Consider the following 13,199-nt stretch of genomic DNA (forward strand, 5'->3'; position numbering starts at 1 on the left):
GCACAAGGTCTATAGAAGCACCCTTTGTTTGATAAATGGTCTATAGAAGCACCCATTGTTCCAGGAAAGGTCCATCGATACATCCTTTCTTTCAGAAAATGTCTATAGAATCACACTTTCTTTCTGAAAGGGTTTATATCACCCTTTGTTTGGCAAAGGGTCTATCGAAGCATCCTTTGTTTGACAAAGGGTCTATAGCAGCACCCTTTGTTTCACTAAGGGTCTATAGAAAGAAGCATCCTTTGTTTGACAAAGGGTCTATAGAAGCACCCATTGTTCCAGGAAAGGGTGTTCTGAAAGGGTCTATAAAAGCACCCTATGTTCCACAAAGGGTCTAAAAAAGAACCCTATGTTCCACAAAGATTCTATGTTTCACAAAGTGTCTATAGCAGCACCATTTGTTTCACAAGGGTCTTTAGAAGCACACTTTGTTTAACAAATGGTATATATAGAAGCACCCTTTGCTTAACAAAGGGTCTATAGAAGCACCCTTTCTTTAAGAAAGAGTATTTAGAAGTACCTCCAGGCGAGTTGCAAACGTTGGACACCAGTAGAGTTTAAAAAACGAATATCAAGCATTACGTAGCGTTTTAGGATTCTGACAAAGCGGCCATAACCCCACGGAGGCACAGTGGCTGTCTATAGATATTTTGAAATTTTGCTAATCAATTTTTCATTACAATCCACAAAAAATATTTTTCCAAAAAAGATGTTTATTATTTTCTTTTTGTTGTTGTTGTAAATTTTACATTTAATTTACACTAAAAATTGTTAATAATATGGTGTTCGATATTACGGTAATATTATTAATATTATTTTAGTATTATTTTGTTTTACGGTATTACTTAATAATGCACCTTAAGACAAAAAAAGCTTCATACTAATTTTTTTTATTAAGAATAATTTGTTTTTATTTATTGGTTGATTTTATTTTTTGTTTTTGTAGATTAAATGAACAACACACTTTGATTAAATAGATTTGTTGGTTGGGGGGAGTTTTCCTTTATATGGGCTTTTTTCATATATAATTATTATTACTTTTTTCCTCAAATAAAATTAAAAATTTTTGTTGCTTACTTTTGTATATAATATACTTTTCGTATTCTAATTTTGTTTTCTTTTTTTTTGTAATTGTTTGCATAATTTCTTTTGTTTTTTCCTCGTACTTAAATTCTAATATCTCTGTAATTGTTGTGGTTTTTGTTTTCATTCGTGTAATTATAGGGAGTTTCAAAAATATTCTAAGAATTATTACAAGTTATGGTGAATTGCCGGAATTGCATTCACTGAATTTAGTAGCGTTCGTTTTGCTCCTCTCGTTCTGTTCTCTGTTCGCTTATTTGCTAAAGTTATTACTTTTAATTGTTTTCTTTCATCCTCCTTTTCGTATTCTTAGACAAGAAATAAAATAAAACACATTTAGTAATAAATAGAATTAACACAAATGAATCGAACCCATCCATCAATGGAAGAAGTTTGATCAATGTAATCCTACTCCATCTTGGGATATTCGGCGAAATAGTTGCATAGACAAAAATGTTGGCTTGCTTTTTAAATTGAAGTTTTAAATAGGATCAAGATAAAGACTAAAGACATCATAACTAGGTTTTCTGGATTCTTGCAAAATTTCCACTTTCTCCACAAATAATCACAATTATCACAAATGTTTTTTTGTTTTTATATTAAAGTTCATTTAGGCCTTAAACAAATGTAGAATTCCTCTGCAAATTTAAATAAACAAATCACTGGGTTGGACGCTCTTTGCTTGTTCTGCAAATGTGGTTAACCAAATCACACATCAATATCGAGAAATGAAAAATAAAATGTTATATTTCTTTTGTTGTTTTTGTCTCAGACATCATCATTATTTGTAATAAAAACTAAAGTAACCAATATAATATAGCTGTAATAATAAATATATAAGAAAAAAAGAGCAAAATATTTAAAAACAATTTTTCAATCCATTTTGAGTTGTTTTGCATTAGATAAGGATTTGTTAAAATTAATAAAATTAATGTTTTGATATTGTAAACGACAAAACGATGATTAGCTTTGTATATCTCTGTTCGGTTTTCTAATATTTCTTTTCGTTTTTTAATTAAAAAGGCCTATTGTGCTGGAGAAGGTGGTGGTGGTGGATGAGCAGAAGAAGAAGTACGATTTGCAGATGAGGAATTTATTGCAGTATTGGCGTCAGCATTGGCATTCTGTGCAGCATTGCTGTTACTGACAATGCTATTATTATTGTTGTTGCTGTTATGATTGGATGTTTTTCTCATTAAACCCCTGCTGCTGCTAGCAAAGGGTAATTGTGTATGAGTTGTTGTTGTTGAAGCTGTAGCTCTATTTTGTTTTCCCCGTAGAAGACAAGATGTTGTAGCATTGTGTTCATCAAACTTCTTTAGCTAAGGCTTAGTGGGTCAATTTTTTGGAAACACATCAGAAATGTTGACAAAAGCACATGCGCCCAATGATGCCTGAGCCATAACCTTGAGTAATTCATTGGCATGGGCCACACAGTATTCCAATGGTGGCCATTTTGCATAATTCATTGATTCTGAAAAGATGGAGAAAAAGAGTTGAGCATGTGAAAAACAATTACCTCTAAAGACACACGTTAAAACTTTCATACGAAACTTTCACAGCTTTTGGGAGAGAGCAGAGATGAAGGAACTGCCTCATCTCGGCTGTCTCCCAAAAGCTGTATGTTTCAACGTGTGGCTTTAGAGTATCCAAAGCCAAAACTTACCTAATATGGCTGAATTTAAAGCTCTACAGACAGTCTCACGTTTTGTTGGACATAATTGCCAACCTAAAGGACTTGCCCAAGGATTTGAATAAGCTATTAAACTAAATGCATCCTGAAAAGAAAGATAAAAGGAAATCGATTAAAGTTGAATTGAAAAAATAAATGTTTTGTGTTTGTGGTAAGATGCTGTGATTTATTTAAGTCCGTGTCGGGTTGTGATTTCCGCTGTCAATATGGTGAACAGATTGCTAATAGACCTAGTGGCGGAGATAACATCGCGGTAGAAAATGCGTTAAGATCGATCAAATAGGATTTATAGAGGAGATTTTCTATTTATAGAAGACCCCTTTAAATAGAAGACCTCTTTAGGAAGTCTTCTATTTATAGAAGACCTCCTTAGAATGACATCGATTTATAGAGGAGGTCTTCTATTTGTAGAAGATCCCTTTAGGAAGTCTTCTATTTATAGAAGATACCTTTAGAAGGTCTTACATTTATAGAAGAGCCCATTAGGAGCTCTTATATATTTTTAGAAGACTCCTTTAGGAGATCTTCTATGTATAGATGGTCCCTACTAGGAAGTCTTCTATTTATAGAAGACCCCTTTAGGAGATCTTCTATTTATGGAAGACCCCTTTAGGAGATCTTCTATTTATAGAAGACCCCTTTGGGAGATCTTCTATTTATAGAAGACCCCTTTAGGGAGTCTTCTATTTATAGAAGACCCCTTTAGGAAGTCCTCTATTTACAGAAGGCCCCTTTAGGCGGTCTTCTATTTATAGAAGACCCCTTTAGGAGATTTCCTATTTATAGAAGACCCATTTAGGAGGTCTTCTATTTATAGAAGACCCCTTTAGGAGATTTTCTATTTATAGAATACCCATTATTTATAGAAGACCCCTTTAGGAGATTTTCTATTTATAGAATACCCATTATTTATAGAAGACCCATTTAGGAGGTCTTCTATGTATAGAAGACCTCTTTAGGATGACATCGATTTATGGAGGAGGTTTTCTAATTATAGAATACCCCTTCAGGAGGTCTTCTTTCTATAGAAGACCCCTTGGAGGTCTTCTATTTATAAAAGATCCCTTTGGGAGGTCTTATATTTATAGAAGACCCCTTTAGAAGGTCTTCTATTTAGAGAAGACCCCTTTAGGAGGACTTATATTTATAGAAGACCCCTTTAGGAGGTCTTCTGTTTATAGAATACCCCTTTAGGAAGCCTCCTATTTATAGAAGACCCCTTTAGGTGGTCTTCTATATATAGAAGACCTCTTTTGCAGGTCTTCTATTTATAGAAGACCCCTTTAGGAGGTCTTCAATTTATAGAAGACCCCCTTTCGGAGTACTTCTATATAGAAATACATAGGTCTTCTATTTATAGAAGATCCCTTTAGGAGATCTTCTATTTATAGAAGACCCCTTTAGGGAGTCTTCTATTTATAGAATACCCCTTTAGGAAGTCTTCTATTTATAGAAGACCCCTTTAGGAGGTTTTGTATTTATAGAAGACCGATTTAGGAGATCTTCTATTTGTAGAAGACCCCTTTAGTTAGTCTTCTATTTAGAGAAGACCCCTTTAGGAGGTCTTCTACTTATAGAAGACCCATTTAGGAGATCTTCTATTTGTAGACCCCTTTAGTTAGTCTTCTATTTATAGAATACCCCTTTAAGGAGTCTTCTATTTATAGAATACCCCTTTAGGAAGTCTTCTATTTATAGAAGACCCCTTTAGGAGGTTTTGTATTTATAGAACACCCCTTTAGGAGGTCTTCTATTTATAGAAAACCCCTTTAGGAGGTCTTCTATTTAGAGCAGACCCTTTTAGGAGGTCTTATATTTATAGATGACCCCATTAGGAGGTCTTATATTTATAGAAGACCCCATTAGGAGGTCTTATATTTATAGAATACCCATTTAGGAGATTTTTAATTTATACAAGGCCCCTTTTAGGAGATCTTCTATTTATAGAAGACCCCTTTAGGAGATCTTCTATTTATAGAAGACCCCTTTAGGGAGTCTTCTATTTATAGAAGACCCCTTTAAGAAGTCTTCTATTTATAGAAGAACCTTTTATGAGGTCATCTATTTAGATAAGACCCCTTTAGGAGGTCTTCTATTTAGAGAAGTCCCCTTTAGGAAGTCTTCTATTTATAGAAGACCCCTTTAGGAGGCCTTCTATTTATATAAGACCCCTTTAGAAGGTCTTCTATTTATAAAAGACTCCTTTAGGAAGTCTTCTTTTTATAGAAGACCCCTTTAGGAGGTCTTCTATTTATAGAAGATCCCTTTAGGAGATCTTCTATTTATAGAAGACACTTTGGGAGATCTTCTATTTATAGAAGACCCCTTTAGGAAGTCTTCTATTTATAGAAGACCCCTTTAGGAAGTCTTCTATTTATAGAAGACCCCCTTAGGAGGGTTTCTATTTATAGAAGACCCCTTTAGGAGATCTTCTATTTATAGAAGTCCTCTTTAGGATGACATCCATTTATAGAGGAGATTTTCTATTTATATAGAAGATCCCTTTAGGAGGTCTTATATTTATAGAAGACCCCTTTTGAAATTCTGTTATGTTTAGAAGACCCCTTTAGGAGGTCTTCTATTTACAGAAACCCCCTTTAGGAGGTCTTCTATTTATAGAAGACCCCTTTTGAAATTCTGTTATGTTCAGAAGACCACTTTAAGAGTTCTTCTATTTATAAAAGACCCCTTTAGGAGATCTTCTATTTATAGCAGACCCCTTTAGGGAGTCTTCTATTTATAGAAGACCCCTTTAGGAGATCTTCTATTTATACAATGTCCATTTTAGGAAGTCTTCTATTTATAGAAGACCCCTTTAGGAGTTCCTCTATTTATAGAAGACCCCTTTAGGAGTTCCTCTATTTATAGAAGACCCCTTTAGGAGATCTTCTATTTATAGAAGACCCCTTTAGGAGATCTTTTATTTATAGAAGACCCTTTTAGGAGATCTTCTATTTATAGAAGACCCCTTTAGAAAGTCTTCTATTTATAGAAGACCCCTTTAGGAAGTCTTCTATTTATAGAAGACCTCTTTAGGAAGTCTTCTATTTATAGAAGACCCCTTTAGGAAGTCTTCTATTTATAGAAGACCCCTTTAGGAAGTCTTCTATTTATAGAAGACCCCTTTAGGAAGTCTTCTATTTATAGAAGACCCCTTTAGGAAGTCTTCTATTTATAGAAGACCCCTTTAGGAGGGTTTCTATTTATAGAAGACCCCTTTAAGAGATCTTCTATTTATAGAAGACCCCTTTAAGAGATCTTCTATTTATAGAAGACCCCTTTAAGAGATCTTCTATTTATAGAAGACCCTTTTAGGAGATCTTCTATTTATAGAAGATCCCTTTAGGAAGTCTTCTATTTATAGAATACCCCTTTAGGAAGTCTTCTATGACATCTATTTATGGAGCAGGTTTTCTATTTATACACCTTTTTCAGATGTAATTCGAAACATTTTAGTTGTAATTCGTAACATTTCATTTGTAATTCGAGAATTCTATTTGTAATTCGTAACATTCCATTTGTAATTCGTAATATTCCATTTGTAATTCGAATTATTCCATTTGTAAATCGAATTATTCCATATGTAATTCGAATTATTCCATTTGTAATTCGAATTATTCTATTTTAAATTCGAATTATTCCATTTGTAATACGAATTATTCCATTTGAAATTCGAATTATTCCATTTGTAATTTGAATTATTTCATTAGTAATTCGAATTATTCCATTTGTAATTCGATTTTTTTTTTTTGAAATTACAATGGAAATCATTCGAATTACAAATGGAATAATTCGAATTACAAATGGAATAATTCGAATTACAAATGGAATAATTCGAATTTCAAATAGAATAATTCGAATTACAAATGGAATAATTCGAATTTCAAATGGAATAATTCGAATTACAAATGGAATAATTCGAATTACAAGTGGAATAATTCGAATTACAAATGGAATAATTCGAATTACAAATGGAATTCTCGAATTACAAATGAAATGTTACGAATTACAAATGGAATTCTCGAATTACAATTAAAATAATTCGAATTACATCTGAAAAAGGTGTAGAAGACCCCTTTAGGAGATCTTACATTTATAGAAGACCCCTTTAGGAGTTTTTCTATTTATAGAAGACCCCTTTAGGAGATCTTCTATTTATAGAAGACCCCTTTAGGAAGTCTTCTATTTATAGATGACCCTTTAAGAGGATTCATATTTATGGAAGACCCTTTTGGAATTCAGCTATGTTTAGAAGGCCCCTTTAGGAGTTCTTGTATTTATAGAAGACCCCTTTAGGAGCACTTCTTGTATAAATACACCGACGTAGTCAGGGGGGAAGTTCGGAGGGCCCGGCTTAACCCCGAAATAGTAATTCATTAGACATTTGTTGTATATTTTACTAACAAAACATCACAGCGAAATGGCGCAGGTACATCTATTATTTTATCCCGTGCTATGGTGGACCCCTTTAGGAGATCTTACATTTATAGAAGACCCCTTTAGGAGTTTTTCTATTTATAGAAGACCCCTTTAGGAGATCTTCTATGTATAGAAGACCCCTTTAGGAGATCTTCTATTTATAGAAGACCCCTTTAGGAAGTCTTCTATTTATAGATGACCCTTTAAGAGGATTCATATTTATGGAAGACCCTTTTGGAATTCAGCTATGTTTAGAAGGCCCCTTTAGGAGGTCTTATATTTATAGAAGACCCCTTTAGGAGCACTTCTTGTATAAATACACCGACGTAGTCAGGGGGGAAGTTCGGAGGGCCCGGCTTAACCCCGAAACAGTAATTCATTAGACATTTGTTGTATATTTTACTAACAAAACATCACAGCGAAATGGCGCAGGTACATCTATTATTATTATCCCGTGCTATGGTGGGATCGATATTAAAGACATTATTCCATAGAGTGGCAATCGATGGTGTCGAAAAACAGTTCGTTTACAATTAACAGCCGAATCTATAAATTGCTTTACAATCCCACGGCATTTACCCGAAACCATTCTGTTTCGGCCAGCGGCTGCCAACCCAGCATCAAACCTATGCTTCTATAGGTTTCCATGCTGTTACAACAACAACAATACAAATTGCTTTACATATAACATAGTCCGCCTCCGCCTTCTATTTATATGAGAGGGAACTGCTTTTTCAAGGCAAAATCATTTCCCAGAAGTGGTTACAATTGTACTCAAACACTTTATATCAGAAGCCAGAGACTATTGTTGCAGACACCAAGTAAAGTCATATTCTATAACTTTTTAAATTTTCCAAATTTACAGAAAGACATCCTACCATAAATATCTTTTTTATCTTAAACAAAAAAACTTGTTTACAAGTATTCCCTTATACTCACTTCTAACATTTGTCTCTCTTCATCTGTCATTTTACTTTCTTTTTCCAACTGTTGGCCCATTTGTGATAGATCTTTGCCAAACTCCAGTATGCGTTCTATGCCATGACTGTATTTACGGACCGATGGCGATACATCAACATCTGGAAAACAAACAAAAAAGACAAATTTATTTTGAAGTTTCCGAGAGTGGAATATTAGGACACACATACCCATTTCTTCGTCAGCATCTATGGATTCATTGAAATTATTTGTATTGCCATTTTTGCAAATATTTCCTGAAAAAAACCATTTGGAAGAAATTTAATTTGGAATAATAACACTGTGATACAAAAGTGGACAAAATTTTTTTGCAGGATTTCTGATGCACAAATTCGGTTTTGTGGGAGTCCATAGAAGACGAAAATACCTTTGGTTTCTTTGGGTCACTTCGGGTTTTGATTTTATAACGGTAAATGTAGTGAAAAATGGGCTTTCTTGGATTTTCAAATTTAAACGGACATTACTTCTTTTTCCGACAACCGATTTGCACACACTGTTTTCCATTATAAAGGGAAGAGTAATGCCTTTCGAACAAGCCATAGATTTGTAAAATCGGTTAACAAATGGCTAAGTAATAGTGGTTTAAGTGTGACAAAAACGCATTAAAAAACAGTAACATGTTTTTCCTTGTGCTCTAGGCTGCGTAAACGACACCTAACTGTACAATTATTTACTGTTAGCAAGTAGGAAATTTAGTTGGCTTTCCAAAATGGGAAAAACCAACGAAATCGGTTGAAAAATGAATGCGTTATGGCATTTTTTGTGTTTCAACTTTTTGGTATTTTTCATATTTTCCTTTATAAAATATGGGTATCTTAGCATGTATGATTTTAATTGTGATTATCCTGCTTAACAATTACGCACAAGGTATCAATGTTTTATAAAGGAAAATATGAAAAAACCCAAAAAGTTGAAACACAAAAAATACCATAACGCATTCATTTTTCAACGGATTTCGTTGGTTTTTCCCATTTTGGAAAGCCAACTAAATTTTCTACTTGCTAATTAGCTATTATTTAGCCATTTGTTAACCAATTTTTAAAATCTATGGCTTTTTCGAAAGGCATTACTCTCCCCTTTATAATGAAAAACAGTGTGTGCAAATCGGTTGTGGAAAAAAGAAGTAATGTCCGTTTAAAGTTGAAAATCCAAGAAAGCCCATTTTTCACTACATTTACCGTTATAAAATGAAAAACCGAAGTGACCCAAAGAAACCAAAGGTATTTTCGTCTTCTGTGGACTCCCACAAAACCGAATTTATGCATTAGAACCCCTGCAAATTTTCACTGTAGCACAGTGTAATTATCCTGTCGTGTCACTTACCATTTGTAGTGTGACCATTGTTATCCATTTCAACATCATTTAGATAATCATTATCGTTATTATTTTTACTTATTGTATTAGGAGCATCGCCGGAAGCCGAACAATGTTCAACTAAAGTACTGTAAAAGTGAAAATTGGGGAGATGGGAAGAAGGGAAAAAAGGACAATTGTTAATCAGTTCAGCATCAATTCAATTTCTTATTAACTTTTAAGATCTGGAAATAACACTCGAAACAAGTAAAAATGTATCAGTCGGCTTTGTCGACAGATTTATACCCTTAGCCTAAGTGAATTAAAACTTTCATCTAAGGACAATCGAATACCGGCTACGCAACCAAAATCAGATCATCAAGCTTAACTCTAAACGAGAAAATTAACAAAAATCATTAAAAAATGATCTTCGCCCTAAAAAGGCAAAATTTCAAAAAATAAAAAACAGGCTGAGCCCGGCTGGGATTTGAACCCACGTCCTTGAAAAACATATCAAAAAATGTTGTCATGGCGTGTTAGCGTTCAAAGCCAACTCATAACTTCAAAGTCAGCGCAAAAAGCGTTTGTCATGAAGAAAATACATTTCTGTGGCCAAGTATCCGCGTTAATGTACAAAAACACATTTGCATTTGAAAAACGATAAGTTCTAGGATAGAGAAGCCATTACATAGTCGATACGTCCGAAGATTTGCTTTACCACCAATGAAACCAGGTAATGTAATTTGGTGACTATGTGGGTTCGAGTCCTTGGCTTTCCTTTTTCACTTGCAAATAATTTCAGATCATCAAGCTTAACTCTAAACGAGAAAATTAACAAAATCATTTTCCCCAATAATTATGGGTAGTTTTCAGATTTTGTGACCCTATTCAGGAGGTCTTCATTTCTTTTCGATAGATAGCGCGCCCTCCAGTCATTTCAGATGTAGAAGTCTTCGACCACTATGTCACGAAGTATGGACTTGCCCACGACAAAAAAAACATAATATCGCTGTAAACAGGACCCCAAGGAGTAGCATCGGTATAATTTTCCAAGGATCTTCGAACAGATCTCAAACTGCACTTAAAGTTTGTTGTTGTACCAGTGTTTGTGTGTTCGTTCTTCTGGAGTTAGATGAGTAAATTTGGCAGGGCAGTAGAAGGTTGCTTTGTGTTGTACCGGCACACGCCGCATTCTGGGCAGATGTTTTGCACGGTGCGATCGATCTTTACCCTATAAGAATTTAGGCGACTGTAATATTCCGAGCGTAGTTGATAGATGGGGGATGTACTCCGAGGACCGCATGCACACTGTAGTTGTTTATGGCATCTCCGTCTGCATCCGTGTTAATGCTATTCAAAACTGCCTGATAGACTATATCATCTTAGGGTCCTCCAGATCGTGAAGATCCGACATGACATGGGTTGGTGGGGTTCCTATATACAATAGAGTGATTAAGATGCCTCTCCCTCAAAGAGAGCTTGCCATTGTGTTGCCATATTCGAGGATTTTAGTCTCCTCATGTGAATGGTCCACTGATGACATGAGGAGGCACCCTGTTGCAGTTCTCAAGGCGGACAGGACTGGTTTGAATATGATTCCAACGGGTTTCACTTATATTCGAGGTACCAGTGTTTGTGTGTTCGTTCTTCTGGAGTTAGATGAGTAAGTTTGGCAGGGCAGTAAAAGGTTGCTTTGTGTTGTGCGGGCACACGCCGCATTCTGGACAGATGTTTTGCACGGTGCGATCGATCTTTACCCTATAAGAATTTAGGCGACTGTAATATTCCGAGCGTAGTTGATAGATGGGATGTACTCCGAGGACCGCATGCACACTGTAGTTGTTTATGGCATCTCCGTCTGCATCCGTGTTAATGCTGTTCAAAACTGCCTGATAGACTATATCATCTTAGGGTCCTCCAGATCGTTAAGATCCGACATGACATGGCTTGGTGGGGTTCCTATATACAATAGAGTGATTAAGATGCCTCTCCCTCAAAGAGAACTTGCCATTGTGTTGCCATATTCGAGGATTTTAGTCTCCTCATGTGAATGGTCAACTGATGACATGAGGAGGCACCCTGTTGCAGTTCTCAAGGGGGACAGGACTGGTTTGAATATGATTCCAACGGGTTTCACTTATATTCGAGGTACCAGTGTTTGTGTGTTCGTTCTTCTGGAGTTAGATGAGTAAGTTTGGCAGGGCAGTAAAAGGTTGCTTTGTGTTGTGCGGGCACACGCCGCATTCTGGACAGATGTTTTGCACGGTGCGATCGATCTTTACCCTATAAGAATTTAGGCGACTGTAATATTCCGAGCGTAGTTGATAGATGGGATGTACTCCGAGGACCGCATGCACACTGTAGTTGTTTATGGCATCTCCGTCTGCATCCGTGTTAATGCTGTTCAAAACTGCCTGATAGACTATATCATCTTAGGGTCCTCCAGATCGTTAAGATCCGACATGACATGGCTTGGTGGGGTTCCTATATACAATAGAGTGATTAAGATGCCTCTCCCTCAAAGAGAACTTGCCATTGTGTTGCCATATTCGAGGATTTTAGTCTCCTCATGTGAATGGTCAACTGATGACATGAGGAGGCACCCTGTTGCAGTTCTCAAGGGGGACAGGACTGGTTTGAATATGATTCCAACGGGTTTCACTTATATTCGAGGACCAGACAGGCACCGTATAGCTTACCACAGACCGGACTTTTGAGTTGCCGACTAGAGGCTTGATGATTTTTATACCCTCAGCATTTATGCTAACGAGGGTATTCGAAAAAATGGTTTTAGACCCCAAGTATGTTTGGACGAAATGTGTTTCAGACAATTTGGAGTTGATTTAGCCATGTCCGTCCGTCTGTCTGGCTGGAGCGCACGATAACTCTCGAACGGATCAAGCGATTCGGTACAACATTTGACTTTCGTAATATTTTGTCCAAACTTAGTTTAAGTTCGAAGATAAGTTATATATCGGTCCACTCCTTCCGTTACCTCCCCCATAAAAGTTAGGAAATGTTCGGAAAATTTGTACGCACGATAACTCTTGAAGGAATTAACCGATTTGGTCCATATATTGCACATCCTTTGGGTACCTCCCACACAAAATTTCGGAAAAGTTCAGTTTAGGACCTGCTCTCGAATCGCTTTGATTTTTGTTGTAGCAACTTGTATAAGTTTCATCAGGGACAAGTCCATACTTCTTCTGAAAATATCCTGAAAGTTACACAAAACCCCTATGGCACCGTGTGTAGTGGTTAGAGCGCAAGATAACTCTCGAACGGATCTGCCGATTCTGTCCAAAGTGTGGCCTTCGTAATATTTTGTGCAAACTTAGTTTAAGTTCGAAGATAAGCCATATCGATCCACTCCTTCAGATACCTCCCCCACAAAAGTTCAAAAATGTTCGAAAATTTGTGCGCGCGATAACTCTTGATGGAAGTGACCGATTTGGTCCATACTTTACACATCCTAATATATCTACCAGATATAGATCAGGTACTAATATGGACTATATTTTTCCACTCCTTCGGGTACCTCCCACACAAAAGTTTGGATAAATTCACTTCAAGACCTGCTCTCGAACCACTTTAGTTTTTGTTGAAGCAACTTGCATTCGCTGCCTCAATTACGACAGTAAAAGTTTTTTCAGGGGCAAGTCCATACTTCTTGAGAAAACAGCCCGAAAGTTGTAAAAAACCCCTATGGCACCATATGAGGTGGCTGGAGAGC

At 36.0% G+C, this 13,199-nt stretch overlaps 1 protein-coding gene across 20 annotated transcripts in view; it reads right to left on the bottom strand.

Annotated features, from left to right (window-relative positions):
* Positions 1-1,077: 1,077 nt before the first annotated feature.
* The window catches only part of RanBPM (Ran-binding protein M), a 55,949-nt gene continuing 43,827 nt past the window's right edge, over positions 1,078-13,199 (bottom strand). For 16 of the 20 annotated variants that reach the window (XM_073991875.1, XM_073991879.1, XM_073991871.1 and 13 more), the window contains exons 10-14: positions 9,497-9,615; positions 8,344-8,409; positions 8,135-8,274; positions 2,750-2,861; positions 1,078-2,557 (exon numbers count right to left, since the gene is read on the bottom strand). In XM_073991875.1, coding sequence (XP_073847976.1) covers positions 2,421-2,557; positions 2,750-2,861; positions 8,135-8,274; positions 8,344-8,409; positions 9,497-9,615 — 574 coding nt within the window. In that variant the 3' untranslated portion in view covers positions 1,078-2,420. Of the gene's footprint in view, positions 2,558-2,749; positions 2,862-8,134; positions 8,275-8,343; positions 8,454-9,468; positions 9,616-13,199 lie in introns of all 20 variants that reach the window. The other 4 variants (XR_012413389.1, XR_012413390.1, XR_012413387.1 and 1 more) reach the window with 1 other exon arrangement.

The sequence above is a fragment of the Musca autumnalis genome, unplaced genomic scaffold (assembly GCF_047663935.1).
Source record: "Musca autumnalis isolate F117 unplaced genomic scaffold, ASM4766393v1 scaffold_5, whole genome shotgun sequence".
In the NCBI taxonomy this organism is placed as follows: Eukaryota; Metazoa; Arthropoda; class Insecta; order Diptera; family Muscidae; genus Musca; species Musca autumnalis.